Source organism: Ambystoma mexicanum, chromosome 6p, assembly GCF_040938575.1.
Source record: "Ambystoma mexicanum isolate Mex_15411 chromosome 6p, UKY_AmexF1_1, whole genome shotgun sequence".
Taxonomy (NCBI): domain Eukaryota; kingdom Metazoa; phylum Chordata; class Amphibia; order Caudata; family Ambystomatidae; genus Ambystoma; species Ambystoma mexicanum.
This window is the reverse complement of record NC_090935.1, coordinates 459,748,409-459,773,650: the sequence shown is the minus strand read 5'-3', so window position 1 is coordinate 459,773,650 and position 25,242 is coordinate 459,748,409. Positions and strand designations below refer to the sequence as shown.

Sequence of the window (25,242 nt, the reverse complement as noted above, 5' to 3'; positions counted from 1 at the left end):
CTTAATATTCCATATTTGTGTACAAATAACCTGAAGCACTGATCGGTTGTGCTCAGCCCGCGTTGACCCCCTCTCGAAGCTTCATAACCTTTGTATTCTCACTCTAGTGGGCAAGGCAGCCCATCAAAAACCTGGTGTAAATGATTCCTGCTGCATCCAATAATATTAGCCTATAATCGGTCACTTCATCCCTGCCATCCTTTTTATAGATCAGAATAATGTGTGCTTTAGCCCAAGGTTATGGTAGCATCGAGAGTGCTGCAATAGCATTGAACAAGCAAGAGGAGAGAAGCCCAGATACTTGCATTCTTCCTAAAAACAAATCACCTGCTATGTTAGCCTCCCTCGGAGCGTTGCCATTTTTGTTGCACCACAATTGCCGTATGTATCTCCTCCAATGTACATTGCAGGAGGGCTCACCCTCCTCTGCCAAGTGATGGCTACTACGCAAATACGTGGTGTGGATCCTCATACAACATTATAAATTACCTACACCACCTTCTCAATGCTACCAAGAACCGTATTCCTTGGTACCCTGTCCCCTCTGAGATTATTTTCCTGCAATTCAGGATTTTCCACTCCATTAACGGCTTCCATGAGAGAACACCATGTACCCTCTGCAAAGGATTTCTTTTTGCTCAATATAAGACTTTTATAGGAGCGACTAAGTAGGCCTATACTATTCATTCTATACCTTGTGCATTTTTAGACAGTTAGCAATTCGACATTCCTTATCTAACCAATTTTAAATTGTAACTTTTTTTTTCTGACGTGCTAGTTTTCTTAACAAAAGGGTGCATTGCAAAAGTAACATCATTAAATAGTCTTAACATTTCAAAATCAGATAGCTGAGGGTCAGTAAATGCTCTTTCCAAGATAGGTAAAATACTGCCATTTACTATGAGTTGATGTTTATCAATATCTATATGTCCCACCTAATAGATCGTCTTCAATGTCCTTGTACATGTATTACAATCTTTCTGTGCCTGAATATTTTGTATCCTAGGCACCATATCGTAGAATGACTCTAATGCAAAGGTCCAGTGATCAGACTCAAGGCACTCTAATAGTTAAAATTGGCTAATGGAGTGCCAGTGTTGATTCATACATAATCAATATGAGAGCACTTTTTCCTGAAACAAAAGTCGGAGCTGTAGGTCTATTCTCCAATGCGAGAATGTAATGGTAGAGCAATGCTACATTAAACATAATACACACAACTTATAATGCATGCTTACTAGTTACAGGTCTGCTCGCCATATGGAGAATGCATGAGGCAATGTCTTCTTCTTCCGATTTCAATTAGTGGTTCGTTTTCCACCCCTGAATACGTTTTTTGGCCATATACACTGATTCTGTCATTTGATATTGGGCCCCCTGGTGGCATGTCCATATGAACAGAGCCCTGTCAGCCACTCCTCCATGATAAGTAGATGCAGCCAAGTAGAACCCTGAGTTCATTAACAAAATGCCTGTCGTCTTGTGCATTTTACATTTACTGTGCTGTCCATGAGGGTCGGGTTGGGGGGGGGGTAGACCGATGCTTCATCTGACCCCGTCTGTGTATGTGTGGAGGGGGCTGTTCAATAAAGCACCACTCAACTCACCCACACAGAGTTATGATTCGTGAGTCGAGCCAATTGTTTTTTTACATGGGTGAAAGGAACCTCCACTGGGCAATCACTTTTTGCACTCCTCGTGCATAAAGACTTTCACAGACAGGGTTTGGGTTATGGCTGCTGACCCCATCCCAACCTGTGGGTCACATGGGCAGTGGGCAGATGGGGAGCAGGTGCAAGTCGATCTTAGTCACCTGGCCTAAGCCCCACCCACCTGATGCCTTCCTGGTTGCTGCTCTTTTTTCCCACTTGGCAAACCCCACCCACCTGGTGCCTTCCAGGTTGCTGCCCCGTTTCACTACTTAAGGAGCCCTCCAGCCTCTTTTCCTTTGCAGATGGGGAGCAGGTGCAAGTGGATCTTGGTCACCGGTCTTAAGTCCCGCCCACCTGGTGCCTTCCTGGTTTCTGCTCTTTTTCCCTACTTAAGGAGCCCTTTAGGGAGTATTTATAGTTTCAACAAAACAGGGACAAGCCAGAGTCTTTCGAATGAGCGCCCACATGGCGCAGAACCACTCTGCAGCTGGTCTTTCCCTGGGCTTTAAAAGTTCAGTAACACACAAGTTCTTTGTTCAGAGGTTCTTTCAAATCATATCATGTTGTGCCGTTTGCAACCTTCGCGCAACTTAGTCTGGTTTTACGATCAGTTTTGCCTCTGACTCATCGGCTGTGCTGCTGAAATCCTTGGCAGTTCTTGTCTCTGACGGTACCACGGTAGCAAGCAGGTCTCCCCGCCTTGGTTTTTAGTGCGGGTGGACCCTGTGCACCGTGGACATCTGTTAGACCACACACCAGCTGTAGTTTCTGGTCTGATGTCATAGAGGATTTGTGGGTCTAGGCGAAAAGGGCAAGGGTACTTCCCTCAGTGTTGTCCTTTCAGGTCTTGCTGCCTTTCTCGTCCTTTTGAACTGCCGTTTTGGAATAGCTACTTCCTCGTGCGTTTGTCCTTGCTCAAAGTGTGCTCTTGTGCTCTGCTTTCTATCCCTGTGGGGAAGGGAAAGGGGCATCAGGTGTGTGTAGTTGTCAATTGCCTGACTCTGCCTGACCCTTGTTTTGGGACATGGTGTTAGTCTGTTGTTTTTCACCGTGTAAGAAAGTGTTTGTGTCGAAAGGGGGGGGGGCAGAGCTTCTAATTATCCTACGGGGTGGGATGGTGAAAAGGTGTTATAAGAACGGGGGTACCACGTCTCAACTGTCATTGTCCCACTTCCACTCCCCAAAGACCCCCATCCAGGGTATCCTGCCTCACTGGTCCACCCCCAGGAACTGGATCCAATAGCGATGGCCGTGTCATGGACAACTGGATGACAGATGCCACCTTCAGGTTTCTCACAGGGGGGTAATACATATGTTGGGTGTATAAGGTGGGACAGCCATGACCAGAACCCCCACCCCCCCCAGTGCAGAAGTGGGAGTGATGTACATGCCCATCCTGTCACTGTCCCAAGAGGCAAAGCCTCGGACAGCAAGGAGCACGTAGGGACGATGAAGTGCAGAGGACTCCCCCTGACTGTAAAGGACTTTGTTGGACTTTGGCTGAGGGTGTTAATAGCATCTGGATGTTTTAGGAACAGAACCATTTGTGCTTCTAGGGCAGGGGCATTACGGTTTTGCTTTGACTATCCTAAAAAGGGATTGACATTAACATAGGATAGAAGGCTCCTAATTATGCATAACCAATCAGATTGTAGCCTTTGAGATCTTGGACTCTCCCCTACAAATAACATACTCCCAGGTTTCTCCACCAAACCTATAGGACACAGATTGGCACTCGGGAGTTGGGTACTTCTGACCTGCACCCATCAATAACACAGGTTTTGCATTGCCTTTCCCACTAATTAATCCCACCCCCTTTGTTTTCTTACAGAGCCAAGCACAGCAAGGCCCCCAGTTGTAGTGAAAGTTTCCATTGAGTTTATTACTGCACCATACTAAAAATGTTTAACCACTGACGATTCACGCTACTTCTACAAACTTTGCATCAGATGTTGAAAAGGTTTTGTGTCTCTTGCCACTTAGCTATCAACCACACATTTCAGGACTAAAGTGTTGTGAAACGACTAATAATAAAGTCACCAATGGAGTCTTTTTCAAAAACAAAAAAAAAGAAATCGGGGTTTGGATTGGAATGAAGGTGAGTTTGAAATGTTGGTCTACATACCTTATATATTTTGTTAACTTGCTGAACAATGCATACAACAATTGTCACTTTTACAGAGCTAAAGGTATAAAAAAAACACCTACCTTTGCATATAGAGGGACAGCGTATTAGTGCAATATAACAATATAACGCAAAAGCTGCTGACATAATGACTGAAATGTATCCTTTTTTATGTGAGGATGTACAGAATTCTATATGCTTGTTAAATGTTCTAACTTGCATACCTTTATTTTGACATTTTACTTTACTGTATTTGTAGGAGATCTATGAAGAAGAAGAATACTCTTGGAAAGAAAATAAAGAATGCTTTTGGAAGAATAAGGAAAATCTATGAACTCGGTTGTGATTAGCTGCCTTGCATAAAGGTCTTAAACTACCGTGAGCTGAAGAGTAGTAGGTTCAAATATGTACACCAATAAACTATTTGACTTGGCCTACCTTTTATCTGTTGATAATAATAATGTGTTATTTATATAACGTCTTTATCCAGAGCGCTTTACAGAGCACATATTTACATACAATAACACCCAACCAAAATTGTTCAAGACACAACAAGATTGTGGTATCTACTCTACAGTAATATTTCAAATGGTGATAGCTCAATTCTAAGCTGCCTATAAACTGAAACACGTTTATACAGTAAGGAATGAACCTCCCGAAGTACCACATGATGCTGTATAAGCCGCAGGTTCTTTTCTCCCATCAGAAGGGAAAGTGGTGCTTTGTTTGGATGAATTCATGTCCAATGGTGTCATTTTCTGTGGCGTAGAAACATCACTAAATTGTAAAATGTAAATTGCATATGTTCTGTTTGATTCTTCTGAAATCCATTTTTATAATGTGCATGAGTGCGTTTAGTTGAGGGGACGTCATAGCTGCAACTAAAAGTTCACACCACAGTTGCATGACTTCTGGTTTGAAAGCAGTCATTATTCTGCCACTCATGCACTGCTAATCACATCATGGGTCCTGCTCATTGACCTGCGCAGTCGCCTCTTCAAAGGGATCTTTGCAGTGCATTTGGCCTTTGTTTTGTATTGACTGTCAAAACAAAAGTAAGCTTAAACGCACGCATTCTGGGTTACTACGGTCTTTCCTTACTTGTCTTTGTTCCATAGGGCTCGTGGACGCTGTGGGCTCATGCATGTGATGTTCAGTGTTGCGTCTTGAACAGTGCATGGAGGCGCAGAAGTATGATTTCTTTGGTAACGTCTTTTTCTGTGGTTTTTCTGTTCTGCGCGGCAGCCATAATGCACCTTAACCTAAAGCCTTTTCAGAACATTTCTAATGTTTTCTACTGATTTGATTTATTGGGTTTCTGTAGCTCACTATTACCTTAAACTTGTTGCTAGGTGCTGGAGAATTCAAATGGCTGCCCACACAAAAGACTATTCAATTAGATCGACGGTGACGAGGGAACTCGGGCTATATAAGCTTAAAGAAAGAAGGTTCCAGTTTCTAGCCACATGGATGGTGAAACTGTTGCCTCTCCAGTTAAAAGTGTTATCTGCAGGAGTTTTTCCCAACTGCTGAGCTGAGTAGGGCTGTTTCCGTGGTTCCCGCTAGATATTCAGGAGCTATACGGTGGAAACATTTGAAGACTAAGCATGATAGTATAACATTAACTTTCAGTCAATGTATAGTCTGTCAAGCTTGTGGCACTTGATTTCTCCTCTGTAGTGCACAGACTAAGCATCCTGGAGGGTTTGGTTCCTCTGAAACATGCCATAGTGATGAAATAGGGTTTTAACATCATCCAGTCTTTAACTCGTTTCAGCTCCAACAATCCATGCTCTTTGTTTATGTCATATGAAGGGAGAACCTAGCTGGAAAAAAGAGCAGGTGATGACAATGGAGTTCCTGTGATGGGACAATTCCATATGTGCATCAAAGTAAAAAAAAAAAAAAAGGTTTGCCTTAGCACAGATGGAATTTTTATAGCCCTTAAGGCAGAGCAATTTTGTGTCCCAAACAAATCAAACTGAGTGAAAATGGGTTTGTTCGTGGGAGATGCACTCCATTCATTTCTGGATTGTGTCCAAACAGGTTTCTAGGAATCAGAATTCACCATCAACCAACAAAACCTCAACATGCTCCCCCTGTCATCTGCCTAGTATTGGATACCTAGAGAACATGTATGTAAGATTTTGAAAACGTATCTGATTACTTATTGAAGTGAGAATGGGTGCAAAGGGAACTGACCAAGAAAGTGTAATGGTTGAAGAGGAGCATTGACCTAGATGGATGCTGTTGGTTCAATCCTCCGGCAAGGATTTAAACCAAAAATAGGTTTGGGAGTTGATATTCCTCCCACCAAAGCCCGGGTGTGGGCCATTTGCAGTTCACTGTGTTGTGGACCGGTAGACAACTGCAAGTTGCTCCCACCCCCCTTTATCTACTTAAGGCAAAAATTATGTCCCCAAAGCCGAACAGTTCTGCCGCGGTCCATGCTGGTGACCAAAACTGCCCTCCAGTATGGGCAGGCGGCAGTGGAAGAAAGAGTAGAAGTTGGCAAACAATGACTTTTCTTTTTATCTTGAAAACTATACTGAGGTTGTAGGAAACCTGTAGGAAACCAATTAAACTGTAAATGAGAAGGTGCTTCTCAAAGGAGTGCACTTATAGAGTGTGCACTTCATGTCAGGTCAGAACTTGTTGATCCAGGACCTTAATGGAGATCTCCTTGTGGTCTGAACAGAAGTCAAAAATCACCTTACAGAACCATACACAACAAACTGGGTTGACTCCCCACAGGCATTGGTGCCGGACGCTGTATTCTGTTGGGTTGGAATGTGTCGTACAGAGGGCAAGACAGGGAGTTTGGTAGTGCATGGTGAAGAATTGGTCTCTTCCCTTAGTGGAATATAGTCACCTGTGAATAGGCGGACTGCATCTGGTGCTCACTCCTCCTGGAAGTGCTCTACTGTGGAAGCTGTGTGATGCATTTTTCCCATATTGAATCCACACATAACCTACATATTTTATTTACTTGTAATATGAGGAAATTACTAAAATGTGTCAATCCCCTATTTTAATATATCATGTTTGGACTTATGCTATGGGTAATGCGTCACTGAAATCAAATCCGTTTTCAATTTTTAAAACCAAATGCTTCAAAGTTGGGAGTTCATTTTGGTGCAGTCATATATCAAACATTTCAAGTTCATTTTTTTCATTTCAGGGCATTATTTATTTTCACATTAGTAAAGCATGCTAAACCCGAAGGCATCGAGCCGCTATTGCTTACATGTCATGCTCAGTACTTTACGGTTATAGAGCAATGCAGAGAAGAGGTAAGTTACACAAACAGCCATGTTTTAAGGGTTTTCCAAAAGACTGAGTAGAATGGTTCCGTCCTCAGAGTTCCAATGCTTAGCGGCCATGGAAGGGAAGCTGGAGCTTCCCGCTCGGACCAGTTTATATTTGGGTTGGTAGATGCAGTGGTCGTAGGCGACTCTGGCAGGTCTGCTTGAGTGGGCTTTCCTGATTCTCTGTGAGAGGTAAGGCGGCTCAGTGTTTGATAAGCATTTATGAACAATGGACAGGGTCTTGATCATGAATCTTTCTTCTATCAGGAGCCAATGTGCATTTCTTCTGGCTGTGGCGATATGGTCTCTTCTGCGAAGGTTAAGTGTGGCACAGAGGTAGTTCTGTACGATTTGCATCTTGTGTATGTTGACTGCTTATGTGCTGGCAGACAGTACATTACAGTAGTCCAGCCGAGAACCTTGACTGCTTGCGCAATAGTCTGGCAGCTGTCCAGTGAGAGAAAAGGTCTGGCAGCATTGATCAACTTAGTGAGGTAAGTGGTGGAAGAGGCAATGAAATTGACTTGTCAAATAAGGGATAGGATGGCATCAAGGTAGACTCCCAGGGTCTTTACCGATGGGGAGACTTGTATACCTTTACCATCAATGTCAAAGGAGGCATAGCAAGGGTTGAGTTTTTGTATTACTGCTGCAGGGCCTACGAGGAAGATTTCAGTTTTTTCATCATTGAAAGCACAAGTGGCTGGTGGCCATCCAGGGTCGGATAGTTAGGTAGACAGAATTTAGGGTGTTGGAATCATCTTGGTAATTGCCGGATAGAGGGAGGAGGGTTTGGGTATCGTCTGCATAGTTTGTGTAAGATGTGCAAGTCAAGGAGGTCAAAAAAGGTTTTGGTGAAGATATTATAGAGGGTAGGGGAGACACAGGATCCTTGGGGCACCCGACGAGAGGGGGCTGGTGGGCACTAGCAGTGTCTGAGAAGACTCCAACAGAGAACGGAGGCAATTCATGCCGTTGCCTCAAGGGGGAAATTGGCTGCCAAGGAGAGTTGGGGCAGAGTATCTTGTGGTCAACCAGGTCAAAGGCTGCTGAGGGATCTAAAAGGAGTAGGAGGACTGTCTTTCCCTCATCCCTGATAACATCTAGCTGATTTTTCAGATCGAGAAGTGACGATTCTGTTCCATCGCCTGTCCTAAAACTGTTCCCAGGAGACAGTAGTCGCTGGGAACAGGAACCAGCAGACAGATACATCGTCAGTGAGCTAGACTCTTAGGCGCTCGCTGGTACCAGGGAGAATTACGTGTTAACCAGTATGGTGTGTTCTTGTTGATGTCTGCGAGGCACCTCATTGTTCGGATGCTGTGTGAATGTCTCTCTTCCCACGGGCTCGGGATGTCTCGTGTTTTTCTTCTGTGTGCTGACTGATGGCAGAATGATAAAGTCCCAAAGGCCCGCAGGGATGTCAGTTCACCTAAATGCTTGGAATAACGGAAGTGACATTGCACTACTCTTGAGCTCTGATGATATCAAGTGAAGTGATTTGACCCCGGCCACAAGTGGCATCACGGGAAGCAATGGCACACGACCTTCAGATGTGTCTAACACCCGTTTTCCCAGGCACTCTCATTTCAGCCTGATATAAGAACAAAGGCACAGAGGGAGTTGTGATTTTTCTACAATCGCACATTTGTGGAACGTAATTTTCCAGATTCGACGTGGGGCCTATATGTAAAACACATACTACAGTACTTGTAACAGGGTTACTGAAATCTCTAATGCAGGCCACAGCTGTAGACCAATGGGTACAGAAGTACTCATTATCTGTGGAATTGTTGTATTAAACAAGCCAAAAAAGCACTGACCTGGGGAGGCGTGCACGGTCTGTTTACCCAGGACCAAAATGCTGCACAAGCAAGGCCTGAAAATGAAATTATTGGCCAGGATTTAGGATCAACAAAATGCCCTGGTTATACATGTATCTATAAATCAGCTACAACTACAATTGAGGAAACCTATTGTGAGGGTGTAAGCTGAGGCCATCTGTCGCCATGTGTATTTATCTGTAAGTTACATGACAAGCAATTACATGCTGTGCTTCACAATCCAGTTTTTCACGGTGCAGTTTTGGTTGGGACGGCTACACTTCCTTCCAGAGTGGGGCTCAATGCGTCTAGGATTTTCATAGCTCTATGTGCGATGTGCATTTTTCAGTGACACTACCAAGACCGGCCTGTGAAAGAAGCTTCCACAAAGCTCTTTCCAAAAAGGAGTTTAAGTGGGGAGGGTGTGTGTCGCTCCATGGCTCGCTCACTTCTGAGATCCATGTCCAGCACTTATTTTCTTAAACAGTGTTGCAACAGAGCAGGGTCCTGATCAAGTTTACGGGCCCTTTAAAATGCTCACATCACACTTGAAGGCATTCAAGGAGAGCAGAGCCCAATTAGTGTCTCTTTCCCCAATTCTTGACCGAGCATCGCTCCTTCCCTGCTTGCTCCAGTTTTCCCCAGAAGTCATTCAATTGGCAGGCCATAGTTGGGCATTATTTGGGTGGGCCTTTTTTTTTTTTTTATTATACTCTTAGGACAGCAAACTTGGATTTCTTTGAAGAAATCGATAATAGAATTAAAGAATGCTTTGTCATCAATGACACGGCAAGGTGTGAAAGGGGTTGGTATGGGCCACAGGGAGAGGTTTGTTGATTAGGGATGGGGCCCGTAAGAAGAGGGAACATACGCTCGTAGAGAAAGGTCTAAGGGATACAATAGGAGCCCTGGAAAGGCTTGCTCAGTCCTCCCTCACTGATAGGGAAGACTGTATTTTGGAGGCAAGGGGCTTGAGAGATGAGCTGAAATTGCTTGAGGAGGGGAAGATAATCCGCAATCTACAGTTTCTGAAACAGAAATTTTATGAGAAATTTGAAAAAGGTAGATGCTGTTCTGGCTGCAAGGTTATGGGGACAGCGGGCCGAGAGATGGGTCATGGAGGTGGATGGCAGAGGAGAGACCAGGGAGGGCACAGTGGAAGGAGTCCAGAAGGCATTTGCCTCATTCTATGAGGTCCTATATAGGAGCAAAGTGAAGACCACCATGGGGGAGGTTAATGGATATCTTGAAGGGGCCTCCCTACCATCCTTCTCGGAGGTCGAATCGGGGGCTATCGATGCCCCAATTACTGGTGAGGAATTTGGGAAAGCACTGGGAGATGACGGTTTCACCCCAGGATTCTCTAAAACCTTCTTGTCAGCCCTGTTTCCCTTGTTGACACTACTTTTTAACAATATTACGGAGACTGGGAGAGCACCAGATTCATTTGTCCAGGCCCTCATCATGGTGATACCGATGGAGGGTAGGGACCCTAGCTTCTGTGGCTCATATCGCCCAATTTCACTCCTAAACATACATGCCTAGATTTATGCTAGGGTCCTGGCAGCGAGGTTGGAGCCTCACTTACCGAAACTGGTTCATTCACACCAAGTGGGGTTTGTAGGCAGGCCCCAGGGAGCAGACGCAATGAGAAAGAAATTCCACTTGATCAACCAGGCTCAGGACATGCAGGGTGACCCCAGTCTCCTCTCTGTGGATGGTGAGAAGGCCTTTGACAGGGTGGAGTGGAATTTCCTAGAGGCAGTCCTTACCAAAATAGGGCTGGGCAAGAGACTTTTTAGTGGTATTATGGCGAGTTACTCCTCCACGTGGGCCTGTTTGGCAGTGAATGGGGGATACTAGAAGTGGTGTAATCTGGCAATGGGGGCGAGGCAGGGTTGCCCGCTTTCCACTGCTTTTTTTGTGTACTCACTAGAACCCCAGGCTCATAGATTGAGACAGGAACAGCACGTGGAAGGGTTTCCTGTGGACAGGGTTGACCTACAAATTAGGACTGTACACGGATGACATGCTACTGCATGTGGTGAACCCACTGACCTCTGTGCTGGCTGTGGGAGGTGTGATTGAAGAATATGGCCGCATGGCAGGGTTTGTAAGAGCAAAGAAATATCGAGGCTGAATACCACAAATGAAATACACCAATCACGGGCTGAAAAGATTCACAGATCTTTTATTCTGCACAGTTTACAAAGAAACACAGATGGCTAGCTGGCTCTCAACACCCCGCAACGTATACCAGCCTGACAATAAGAGGTGAGAGAGTGCTGGACGTCTAAACATTCATACTTTTATACAATTTCGAATAATATTGTCCAGCCCCTCTTCATGTTAATAATCTGTAGTCTAGAGTTTGTGCCTAGTTCACATACAGCTTATACAATAATATGCACAGGATTTTGCATTTCCATGAAGATACAATGGTGGTGTATATTGTCGGATCCTGTGGTAAGCCTTAGTCTATATTCTAACACAATGCAGTTCGGCCTGTGTCTACGCTTGAGGTTTACTTTACATTGTTCCAACGTTTATACAGGGATGAGTCTTATGTGCGCAGACAATACTCAGATGGCAGTTCGTATGGAGCGCAAGGTCTCTTTACCTAGTCTAAACAGTCGGCTCTCGGACAACCTAAACATTAACAGGACTCAAAGGTGGGGAGGTTTGGTTGCCAGTTGAAAACACAGTCCACCATTTTAGAACAGGGAATCGTATGAACAGAAATCAAAATGGCGGATGAATCCTAAAATGGCGGCAAAGTCGATCCAAAATCAGAACTTTGCGACATGGATTTCCTCATAAAGCACTAGGTTTAGGCCAACATTAATCATAAAGGAGGCATTTTATATTTACCGTTTCACAGGTTCACAATAAACCTGGGCAAATTGGTCCTTTTCCCCTTGGATAAAAGCAGGGGTGGTGATGTGGGACGATTTTCATCCCTGGGCATGAAGGCCAGTTTGGGGACATTGAGCTACCTGGGCATTCGCGTCACAAGAGAGCTAAAGGGTCTCTATGAGGCAAATCCCCCCGGCCCCTGATGACTGGACTGGAGAAAGACCTAGCAAAATGGAATAAGATGACCATCTCCTGGATGGGTAGGTTGAATGCGATTAAAATGGTGGTACTCCCCAAGAATCTTTATTCCAGATGCTCCCAATACAGATCCCTGACTCCTACTTTAAAATAACCAAAGGCACTCTCACGTGATTCCTCTGGCAAGGGAAGAAACCAAGGGACTCTAGTGTGGTACTGAGTCTCTCAAAGGACTGTGGGGGTGTAGGACTCCTGAACATACAATTGTACTATAAGGCCACTCAGTTTAGGATTCTTATTCCAAGTCTCAGACTGCGAGGAAATTTTCAATGGGTGAGTCTTGACAACTACTCATGGATGGCGACTGTTGGGGAGTGGCTGTGGGTCCCTAGGTCTAAGCTACTGTGGAGGATAATGGAACACCCCATTTTGATCAGTGTTTGGTAACAAGGAGCGGGATTGGGTGGGTCATCTCTGGGTGCCTTGGATCCAAGACGCCATTCCGAATCCAGCGAGGTTCCAAGCTTGGTATGAAGCGGGTTTGGACAATTGTGGAGAGATGACTGGTTCATTACCATACTGGAGTTGGGAGAGTTACTGGGACTGGGCACGCTCTCCGTCTTCCTTTACCTACAGTTGAAGGGAGTGCTGACGAGGGAGGCTTTGAATGTGAAGATTAAGAGGGGACTCGCATCCTTCCAGAAGATTTTAGACACTTCATCAGGCTCCAAGGAGTTGATTGGCGCATTGTATAGGGCCCTAGTGTAGACGAAAAGGTTGACGCAGCGATGGGAGGCAGACCTTGAGATGGAACTTTACCCCTGAAAATGTCAGAGGATGTGCTGGGCAGCCTCCCGGATGTCAATTATCTGCCAGTACAAACTACATGCCATTAAACTGATGGACAGGTGGCAGTATGACCCGGTCAGGCCCTCCAGAATATTCCAAAGTGTGAGCACCATGTGTTGGCATGAATGTGGATCGATGGCCGATTACTGGCATATGTGGTGGGGATGCGAAGTGATCCAATCCTACTGCGATGAGGTCCTCAGCTGGATTAGGGACCTGGAGGGGATCACAAGAGGTAAAACACTGATGTTGATATTGTTTGATTTACAAGAGGGAGAAACAACTAGGTTGTGGAAAATGGTACATAGCTTGCTTTTGGCTGGGAGGGTTTGTCTGGCCACACACTGGAAAAGAGAGCTCCCTCCTGGAAAGAAAGTATGGATCAACATGGCCCGGAACTTATACCTGATAGAATGCTTAATGACAGCAATACACGGCGACCCTGGGTCTGTGGAAATAGAATGGTATAATTTTTGTGAAAAATATACCCAATATGTAGGATGAGTGATTGCCTCATTTTTCAGTGGGGAGGGGAGCCATGACGCCTCGACTTTCCCAACACTGAGGTTACCATATGCAGAATGGAATTGACACCTGTCTAAGAGATCAATGACCCCTCAAGAAGTGTAACAAAGTTTAGGTGAACATGTGAGAGCTGTTCCTTTAAGTTGATAAGGGAAGGGGGTGGGTTTAGGAACGGCAGGGATCTAAGGGGGTGAGCTGTAGACTAAATTACACATTTTGTGTGTTTCTGTTGTAATGTTCCTGAAATGGGATTGAGATCCGAATGTTTTACTACGTAAATTTGAATTTTTAATGAAAATTCTATAAAGCTGAAAAAGAAAAGAAAAGCCTTTCAAAATAAAGCCATAGTTGTCAATTCTCAGCCATGTCTTAGGCGTTAGGCCACTACTAGCTTTTTTACCAACAATACCTTGTATTCTGATAGTGGTTGACCCATACTTATGTGTGGAAGATTCAAAAACAAGTCCGAAGGTCATACGTGCTGTTACCAGAGTAGAAGCCATGGCTGGCTATAATGTTTCATCCTACCATAGCACCCAGTCAGCAGATATGACTGATGTCTTGTAAATATATCCTTATTAACATCAACTTGCCAACCCATAAATCGTCCCATGTCGGGTATGAAATGTTGTGCTAGACCTGCCTTATTTTTAGCTTGCATCATTTTGCATTATGTCACTTGCAGTTTCCATTTTCTCTTAAAAAAAAATAAACTTCAAGTGCCAGAATGCAAAGAGTTATGATGTGAAAGCCTTTGGAAAGCTAAACGCCGCACATGACTGAGAAACTTGAGATCCCTGCAACGTACGCCCTCTCATTTTATCCCATATCGAGTTTCAGTAACCTATCCAGTCCTGGTTTAAGTTATTGCCTTCTGGTGCTTCTATTGTAATCCTGCATGTAATACAGAGAAGCAAAACTGCAAGAACCAGAATGCAAAAAAAAAATAGAATTGGTCTGATAACGATTTGTTAAAGCGCTTTACATAGAATATATTCATACAATTATCACCTAACTTAAGTTGGTACACATGTATCAATCTCGAGAGGGCAAAATACTGAGTTGGCTTTACCTGGATTCGAACCTGCAGCCTGCAAATCACACACAAATTGCAGCAGCAAGTCCTCAACCCGCTGAACTATCTAACCAAATGTATTCTACTCATTCCTGCCATGGAACACTAATTGGTTCTTTCAGTGGAACCAAAAATAAAAATATGCAGGAGTTGTTCTCGGAACAATTCTACATTCTGTCTACATTGGTAGAATTGTTTGTTGGATGCAATTAGATTTTGCATGTTGTGTCTGTGGGCTTCAGTCTTCTGTAAAATGTGCATGGGTTCAGCAAGTCCACTTTAGTGTGTGCCAGGAATAATAACTGTAATAAACTACAAAGACAAAACACAACTGGCACCATATTTCCCCCCTCCCCCCTCATTCCAAACGTACAGCACTCGTGTGCAAAGGCCTGAAGGATTGGAAAGTCGAGGAGTCCAGATTTCTCATAGTGACTGAAAAAAGACAGCGCTCCACAAAGCTATTGGAACGGGGCAGGCTAAAAAGAACAGGGGATCTCTTGCATCACTGTACATAAAACCTTTAATTAGCTAAAAGTATTTGTCTAAAACACAATAGTATTAGGGTAGTAATCACTGTGATCTCCTCGTACCATATATGTATTTTCATATTGGAAATAGTTGTTTATTATTTACATCTAGCCCCTGTTGCGAAGGTTATCTTAAGCAAATCCTGTTTTTTCGAGCAACAATGGACTCCAAGACATGTAGTTTGGGATTTTACCAATGTGGTATGGATTTCCAAATCCCAGCATGCTGAGACCTGTTGGATAAATACACAAAATGGCTGAACATGACCATGAGGACTGCTTGCAGCTACCTGACGATTTCACACTTTACCATATTTAATCTGACATGTTTATTAATTCATCATGCTGCTTTAATCTTTTTATTTAAACCTTTTTGAGTTCCCCAAAAAAAGGCATTGGGCCTCATTACAGTTTGGCGGTGGCCATGCCTGTAACAAAGGCACGGCTGCCGCCGAACCCGTGATTTTTTAATCGACACCCGCAAATGGGCAATTACGGGGTCATGCTGAGTTTGGCGTGCCCGGAAATTGCCCATTCGCGGGTGCCGGCAATAAGGGACTCCCCATTCGGCCCCATAGGGCATAGGGGTTCATAGTGGTGCTTGTGCATCCATGAGTTGTGCGCGTGGGTGCTGCACTGCTTGCCAGGTCGGACCTGGCAGGCAGCGCGAGACCCGTGAGCACAACTCGTAGTATGGCGGTACAGTAGCAACGGTGCTGGTATCGATACCGGCACCGTTATTGCCTTACCGCCATACTTATAATGTGGCCCATTGAGTAGGTAACCCCCTTTTGTGTTGAATATTTGCCTTTTCCTATGTGAATGTGAAATAATTCCTTGGCATTTATCTGATGTTTAACAGGAGTTTGGACAGTTGGGGAAGTTGCTTACCTCCACGTGCACCTGGGCGTAATGTCCCAGGCATGGTGTTAAATAGAGGACACACTGTACGGATGGACTTTCTACGAGAGAGGTTGAGGAAAAGGGATAAAGACCTCCGTGAACAGAGTATACCCTACGAGGAGCTGCTTAGAGAGTGGCATTCATTTATGTGGGGTGGCTCTTGGCCTAATAAATGATACTGCATCTACGCCCTTAGTGAGTAACCCATGACCATGCCATAAGTAGGTGGCAACTGAAAACATGCGCCCACAGATCCATGTAACACTTGATATAAAAATGCCTCATGTTTTGTCATTGATTTTGAGTGCTGAACATTTTAAAATGGGTCGGGCCATGGAGATTGCAGACCAGGCGACCTAATGCTTTAATTAGCCGAGAAAGTATTGTTTATAGTGAGAGTCTCATGCCTTGAACTATGACTCCTTTTACTGTCCTGTTATGCTTAGCTGCCCTCAGTTTCATGCTTGGCAATTTCTACCAAGTAACTCTGCTGTCCTTGAAAGTGATAGTAGGGCCAGGGTCGTCATTTGGGGGTCGTGAGGTCTACATTGCTTCCCCAAAAAAAAAAAAAAAGTAAAACTTTTTTTTATTGGAAGCTCCTGGGCTGTGGCCAGCACCATGTGGCTCTTCGTTTCTGGAGTGGCTGGCTTTCTTGTTCAGGCCTCTTAAAAAAAAAAATCATGGGGTTCCACAAGTGTAACACTTTGAGCAGTGACCCTAAAAAGGAAAAAAAATAGGAATAATAAATAGTCTTTCTAGAATTCTATACAATAATTGCTAGACTCATTAAAGGTTGTTTATTTTAGGCATACTTCAGGGGGTGAGTCATTGATTCTGTCTGTTATTAAACAACTCAAATTCACAATGCACATATATAAAAAAAATGTATTTTGCTTTTCACAAGTAGCATGTCTTTTTCTGCCATTATCTCTGTTACGATCATCACGACATTCCATCTCGGGGCCCTTGTTCACTTGACAAAATCCTTGTGCCTAAAAGCTTGTATGCAGTGTACACATGTTTGACCTTAGCACATCAAGTAGCCCTTGATTTCATTGTGCCACAATTAATGCTTTGTTGTAAGGTGTCTATTTCCCATCTCCCTGGCATGCGGTTCAGGATGTGTTTATGCATGTATTAGGTAACAAGTGCCCAGAGTATGGGAGGCTGTGTGAGTGCACTGCTTTCCCTGCACTACTCTACATTCTTTAATACATAGTTATGAACCTTCCCAATGTTATGAATTTTACCAACCTCTGAAGCCTGAAAAGTAGATCCACGCAGGATTAAAGTGTGGCCAACTTTGTACCAGACCTGCAGATTAACTGGCCTGCTGTAAGATCTCAGTTACCAGTTTATTGGTACCCACTACAGAGCGTAATTCACTTTCTGACTTTGAGAATATTCAGACAAGTAATTGCTCATTTTTCTCTAGCTGGTAAGATGGCTCAGTGGGTTGAGCGCTCACTGCTGTGATGTGTGTGATCTGCAGGTTGCAGGTTCGAATCCCAGCAAGGCAAACTCACCCTTTCATCCTTCTGAGGTCTATAAATGATTACCAACACAGGTTGGGTGATATTGTATGTATATTTGTTCTATAGAAAGCCTGTAAACTGAAGTGCCGTATAATAACCCATCATTATCATTTGGCCTTGGACGTCTGCTTGCATTCACAGTAATTTGGTGATATGGGCCTACACACACTGATATTAATGATACATATGGTGATTTGTTCTTGTATGAAATGTATATCGCATTACAGTGATATCATAACCATATTTATCATAGTGTACTTGGGAACAATGCTATGTGATGCCACTTCCTGTTTTGTCAAGGGGTCAAACGTTGTGTTCCATCACTTCCCATGATATCACTTTGGGGTGGGGATAAATGACATCACTTCCTGTGATGCCATCAGAGGTCAAGGGTTATGCAATGCCCCTTCCGTTGCTTGATAATTAGATGTTAAGTTTAGTTTAGCTGTCATGGCATGGAAGGTGGGTGTAGCACTGTGTCTTTAGAGTACACCTGAGAACTGACCTGCAGGGCTATTCTCTTCGAGAATCGACCCACACAGCTCTGCTAGTAGTTCTTAGCCCAGTACTATCATAACCCCTCTATTTCACACGTGCATTTTTGCGTGAGTTTTACCACCCCCTGCTATTGCCGCACTGGTAATTGCAAATGCACCCCAGCTATTCCAGTACCAAGACTCACAAGTAGCTCTGACAGTGTGCCTTAACCATGACATGTAACACCTCTTCCTTCAGTGTTATGATCCAGCTCTGCCAGTGCACCTCAAGTACGTGTTTCTGCCCTCCCTAATAGAACTCAGTGATAGATTCTATGTGAAGACCGGAGGCTCCCATTATGCTTCTCTTTCTTTTATTCGACAATAAAGAAATGAGCTCAGCAGCAAGATATTTGTGCACCAAAAGTGAGTGTGCCATGAGTAATGTGCAGAAAACGGGTGCACCAAATATATATAATAAACATAGCAATATAACAGTAATATAACAGTAACGTCTTAACATAAAAGGTAAGAGTCTCTGAAGAAAACTACATTTCCCAGGGAGCTAGGCTCCAGTTCATTTGAGGCCATCAACACGTGACCTAGTCCACCAATAGTAGTTCAGATCCCCTGCATAAACAGTCCTAAACATGATGACACTTCCTCTTTCTTTGCTGCTTACACCAAGAGATAAGTACTTCATGTTTAGCACGGCTTACGTCATGATTTTATAATTTAAAAGATAACGTTACAAAATGTCATAATATGTTTACTGCATAGTTATAGACTTATGCGAATTTTACTTTCAATATTCATTTAAAAAAAAAATAATAATAATTTGTAATTTCATGTTGGGCTCCGACATGGCCGTGACCTCGAGACCGCTTCACACGCTCACAAATGATCAGTTATTTATTCCGCTCGTCCAGCAAATTCGCCGACGGCTCACGCCGGTCTTGCCACAACGTTGTTGCGCTCCTGAGGTACTAGGGATCCGGCGCGGCCTAGTCGGACCACGCTGCACCGCATGCAGGCCACCAGGGGAGCTCCTGCTCTCCGGGTCCTTTCCTCTACATTCTGGCGCTCGAGCGCGCTTGCCCATTATAATATAACGGTTCTTGCAGCTCGCGTGCCGGAATCTTTCCTCAGACAAGAGCGACCGTTTCTTCTCGCTGATTTTTCACCGCGCATATAGCAAAGAAATTCTCTATTTAGCATTTAAGAACAATTACAAAGCTGAACTGAAATAACATTACTGGGCAGTGAGAGAAGGCGTTCGGAAGCCCAGAAAAGAAAAAAACAAAAAAAAAAGTGAGTAAGATGCATTTATTTTATAATGGCAGAACAGTACTCGCCTCAATCAGATCAGACTTGGTCTGAGGCTGAGGGAGATGAAGAGGAAATGGCTAATAGTTTTCAGAAGGTTCTGGGATCCTCTGTGGAGACCAGTGTTAAGAAAGCTGTAACGGATATGCTCATTCCCATACAAAATCGCCTAGATACTATGGAGGAGCATTTCAGAGGGACCTCCCCTCCTGGGAGGAAGAGAACACAGAAAAGGAAGCACCTTACAGAAGGGGGATGTATACCGGCTCGCAAGAGTAAAAGCTCTACGACCCCCCCGAGCCAGCCATCTAATGCCACAGCTACCGTAACTAACGCCTTCTCAAGGCTGAAACAAGCCTTCATGACTAGGAAGGTAACCCCTTCCCATCTACCCTCTTACCCCGAGGAGGAAACCAGGGGAACTAGACCCTCAAGCCCAGAGGGACACGGACAGGGCTCGGAAGAAGAAGAGCATAACAAAAACGTCTACGACGCTGATCTTTCTCTCTCCTCTTCAGATGAGGAATTTCATTTCGAGGATTCAAGACCCTCTGCGTCAGGGATTGCGACAGACCCCATCCCTAATGACACAACCGGGACCAAACCTACTCAAGGTACATTTACCCCGGAAGACTTAATACACCCTAGGTCCACCGACTGGGAAGCATTTTCCAAGACATTGAGTTACATCCACCTTAGGCTGCGCAAGCCGCTTGATAAAGAAGTTTGCGCCAGACTACTTGCTGAATGTCCATGACCAGACATTGCGGATAAAGTAGCTCTGACTCCAGAGCTCGATTCTAAAATGATTACCTTTTTGGGTAAAAACGTTAAAGACCCCAGGAAGGGTATTGATCATGCCTGGAAAGCCTGCCAGGACAAAGTATTGGACATAGCAGGTCCACTAGCAAAAATGTCTGATCTTGCGAATGCAGCCATCTCCTCATCGGACCCCATCGACCCAGTGATACTGTCCGGTTGGTTCCAGAGGGCTATTTGCCTCTTGGGCAACGCCAGTTGTGCCATCTCGACAGAGCGATGGAAAGGCATCCTTTACAAGATAGATGCAAAATTAACCTAACTGGCAGAAACAGAATCCGGCCCAACAGCCCAAGGCCAGCTTTTCGGAGACCCTTTCATGAAGGAGACATTCACAGCATTAGACAAAGCACAGGTTTCAATAAAGAGTATTTGCAACTAAGGTTTTCTCCAGGGCCGGACGAGGAAGAGGTCACTCTTTTGGCCGTTATTTCTTCAAGAGACCTCAACAATCTCGAGGTCAGCATAATTCCTGGTAAGAACGCCCCAACACTTTCTTCACCTCGAGAGGTCGTGGTAGAGGGCGTCCCTGGAGGAGAGCGGCCAGATACCCAGCCCAGCAACAACCCACAGGTCAGTGTACTGATAACTGCGCCAGCGCCACTAACACCTATAGGAGGGAGGTTAAAGATGTTTGCAAATGCTTGGCATACCTTATCGGGAGATGCCTGGGTCAGGGACACAGCTCGGGGTCTACACTTAGAGTTTTTTACACAGCCCGTTCAGACAGGTCGCCCCACTCCCAGAGTAATGTCTCTATCAGACCAAACCGCCTTAGACAGCAAAATACTTAGTCTCCATCAGAAGCACGCAATTCGCCCCTGCTCAAGTCAGGGAGGCTTCTTCAGTCCCATTTTTCTGGTACGCAGGAAGCAAAAAGTGCGCCCAGTCATAAACCTCAGAGCGCTCAACGAGTTCATCCTTTACCGCCATTTCAAAATGGAAGGTATACACATGCTCAGAGATCTTCTCAGACCGGACGACTGGCTTATGCGCCTAGACTTAAAAGACGCTTACCTCGCAGTACCGATTCATCAAACACACATCAGTTACCTCAGATTCTCCTGGAGAAACTGAGATTGGGAATTCACAAGTCTCCCATTCGGACTCTCCTCGGCGCCTTGGGTATTTACCAAACTCTTAAGACCTGTAGTAGCTCGATTAAGAGAGCAAGGTGTTTGTCTCATAATTTATCTAGACGACATTATTTTCATGGCCCAATCACCGGAGTTAGTTCAGAAACAAACCGAACTGGCAATAAACTTGCTGCACAGCCTAGGTTTTCTTATAAACTGGGAGAAGTCCGTTCTACTTCCATCCAGAAATATGGAATTTATAGGATTCATAGTGGATACACAGAATTCGCAGCTTCGACTCCCATCAGCCAAGATTCACTCTACCAAAAGAGAAATACGCAGACTCTTACAGAAGAACATGTTCTCCCTTCGAGAACTAGCAAGAGTGATGGGGCTACTTTCATCTTCCATCCAAGCAATATTTCCTGGCCCTCTTCACTATCGAGAGCTGCAAAGATTAAAAGGCCAACACTTAAGGAGAAACCTTTCTTATTCTCAACTCCTGACACTGTCTCCTCAAGCGAGGACAGAGCTAAACTGGTGGCTCTCTCACATTGAAGCCTGGAACGGCAGAGCCATCTTCGGCTCCGCTCCAGATATTATTATCGAGTCGGATGCCACTCGCTCCGGTTGGGGAACGAGATGCGGTCCCATAGCCACAGGAGGGACTTGGTCCCCACAGGCGCTGGACCTTCATTTCAATTGTCTAGAGCTTCTTGCAGGTTCCTTTGCAGTGCGCTCTTTTGCCAAAGACAAAGCGAGTTGCTGTATTTTGCTAAAGATGGACAACATCTCAGCGGTAAGATATATCGACCATCTGGGCGGCACCAAGTTGAGACCCCTAGCAGAATTAGCCAAAGACTTCTGGCATTTCTGTCTGGATCACCAGATTTCAGTTACAGCGGAGTACCTTCCCGGCCTCTCAAATGCAGTAGCGGACTGGCACTCACGCCACTCGACAGATTACAGCGATTGGAGCATCAACAGAGATTTTCCTCCGCCTTGAGGAGATCTGGGGTCTGATGTCCATAGACCTCTTTGCTTCCAGACTCAACTCCCACTACCAGCTTTCTACAGCTGGAGGCCGGACCCAGCAGCAGCTGCAACAGACGCATTCCTAGAGTCATGGTCCCAGGGAATACTGTATGCCTTTCCTCCTTTCTCTATGATAGCGAGGACCCTGGCTAAGGCCCGTCAGGAGCATGCAAATCTGATCCTTATAGTGCCAGTCTGGACATCTCAGACTTGGTATCCAGTTCTTCTGGAACTTTCTACGGATTCTCCAATCCTACTACCCCAGTTTCCGGATCTCCTATTAGATCCATCAGGTCAACGTCATCCTCTCCTCCTCAACAGACCTCTGACCTTAGCAGCCTGGAGGATTTCAGGTCAAGATGGAGAGTCCCAGATATGTCTCACGAAGCGATCAACCTTATCGAAGAGAGCTGGGCTCCTAGTACCGGAAGAGATACTCCAACTCTTGGAGCATCTGGAGCTCCTGGTGTCGTGAGAAAGGATTACATCCAATTTCAGCACCTATAGAAGAGATTTTGAATTTTCTAGCATCCCTGGCGAAAAAAGGGCTCGCCTACAGGTCTTTGAACGCCTACCGTTCAGCAATTTACGCAGGTCATGACCTTATCCAAGGAGTACCATCAGGATAACACCACCTCGTCTGCAGGTTGCTCAAGGGTGTAAGGCTTACCGTCCCACCTCCAGCTCGCTACGACAAGCTTTGGGACGTTAATAAAGTACTGAACCTTTTTCTGGCATGGCCTAATAACAAAGAACTATCGCGTACAGCCCTATCTGGCAAACTCACTACTCTACTCTGCTTGGTCTCCTGCAGGAGAGTCTCAGACATCCGAGATCTAGATCTAGCAGGCAAAACCCTTTCTCCTGATGGCATTGTATTCCATATTCATAGAAGAACAAAGTGCAATTCCAGGGTGATTTCCTATCCCGCCTTTAGAGATCAACCGAAGCTCTGCTTGGTTAAATGCTTGAAAGTCTACGAAGAAAAGACGGCTGCACTCAGAACTTCCCCTAACGGGCAGCTACTGATTGCTCTGCATAAACCGCACAAAGCAGTATCAGCACTGACCTTAGCACGTTGGGTCTGGTAGACGCTAGCTCAAGCAGGGATAGACATCAAGCATTTCGGAGCCCACTCAGTTAGAGGAGCCATGGCCTCTAAAGCATTTCAGGCAGGAGTTCGCCTAGAAGATATCATGAGGATGGCATACTGGGCTAGTGAATCAGTTTTCAAACAATTCTACCTAAAGCCAGTAGATCAGCCGGCATCTATAGTGGTAAGTAAGCTTTAAACAAGCATAATGGGAGCCTCCGGTCTTGACATAGAATAAAGATCTTCCATAATAACTTACTAGAAAGTCTTCATTCTATTAAAGACTCGGAGGCGAGCATTATCCCACCCGGCGAGAAAATAACATCATGTTACCTGATGTTAATTAAGATGTAATGAAAAGATTAATGTTCTGAAATTTACAGTACCCTATCGGAATAACTCCAAGATTTTCTCCCACCCTGATAAGGGATCTAGGGTTGTCATATACAAGAGACTAAAATGTTCCTTTTTCTTGACAGCGCCTGCAGACAAGTCCGCCTGATCACGGCCCGACACAAGTTCTTCTTCTTCAAGTTAGCTACAATTATCTCCTACTATGGACAGCCAAGTTTGCAGCCCAGAAAGAGGAAGTGTCATCATGTTTAGGACGGTTTATGCAGGGGATCTGAACTACTCTACCACTGAACTAGTGGTGGACTAGGTCACGTGTTGATGGCCTCAAATGAACTGGAGCCTAGCTCCCTGGGAAATTTAGTTTTCTTCAGAGACTCTTACCTTTTATGTTAAGACGTTACTGTTATATTACTGTTATATTGCTATGTTTATTAAATATATTTGGTGCAACCGTTTTCTGCACATTACTCATGGCACACTCACTTTTGGTGCACAAATATCTTGCTGCTGAGCTCTGTTCTATATTGTCAAATAAAAGAAAGAGAAGCATAATGCTCACCTCCGAGTCTTTAATAGAATTAAGACTTTCTAGTAAGTTATTATGGAAAATCTTTATTGATGCTCCTGACTGTGCTAAATAATAGGAGAATGAGCTTGTGGACTCAAGGCTGACAACCACGCCACCAAAAAAGCAGCTAACCAAAAACATGCTCTGGATTATTTGAACACTTCATGAAGCTTACCTGCATTTCTTTGTAGTTATGGTCCGCATTGCGTTCTTTTCCCATGTAGAGATGAGTCCTTTTCAGGTTCATTCCTGATACATGTTCTAACTCTGCACCGGGCCTGCTCCCGCACATGTCATAGCGACAGTCTATTGGCTGTAAAAGCAGCCGATGGATTCTGAGTGTGTGTATGATTGAAAACGACCTTGCCTCTCTAAAACCTGGTATTCGTGAATTAATGGTTTCAGATTGGTCCAAGTTTGTTGACAGTCAAAAAGCTACATTTGACAGACGGGCCGGACCTATGACTCCCCGCCTGCCTCCCTGTTAAAGTTTTCGCAATATGCGTAGGTCCCTTCGAGTGCACTTTAAAAACATGAACGCAATATTCTCTCTCAGGAGAACACCCAGCTCCTATCAACCAGTTATTTTCCACTGTGCTGAATGATTTGTGCCTGCCCAGCTGTAATAAATGGCATTACGTCTTGCCTGGCGTACGCTCCTTTTTGGACTACTGTTGATGTCTTATTGACTACGTGCTTTTGGAGGACCCCTAATACATTTTGGAGGTCCCAGCGAGATCCTCAGGCAACTGAGGGTATGCGGCCACCCCCACCCCCCTGGCGACCGCAGACCAGTTCTACACACACCACCAGGGAGGTTGTGCAGACGCTGAGTTTGCGAAGGTCTGCCTGGTCCCGAGCACCACCCAGGTTCAGGCGGAGGAACTGTGGAAACCCTGAATACATACCTCTATTTTACCACATACTGGTCAAATGACTTCCATCGGATGTCCAGGCCACCCTAGACAAAATAGTAGGAATAGAGGTAAGGGGATGGGCAAAAATACAGGCTTCCATAGTATACTATTGTAAGAGGAAGCAGGAATGTGAGAGACAGGTGGGCGAAAATGTGTATCTGCCCTTTCGGGCAATACGCTCAAGCATATCAAGTAGCAC

The 25,242-nt window shown here is 44.8% G+C and overlaps 1 protein-coding gene across 1 annotated transcript in view; it reads left to right on the top strand.

Annotated features, from left to right (window-relative positions):
• Nucleotides 1-4,210, top strand: part of LOC138511519 (molybdopterin synthase catalytic subunit-like) — a 125,671-nt gene extending 121,461 nt beyond the window's left edge. Inside the window, exon 4 of the mRNA XM_069627260.1 lies at nucleotides 4,037-4,210. Within this exon, the coding sequence (XP_069483361.1) occupies nucleotides 4,037-4,111 (75 nt within the window). The 3' untranslated portion in view covers nucleotides 4,112-4,210. The remainder of the gene's footprint in view (nucleotides 1-4,036) is intronic.
• Nucleotides 4,211-25,242: the final 21,032 nt, after the last annotated feature.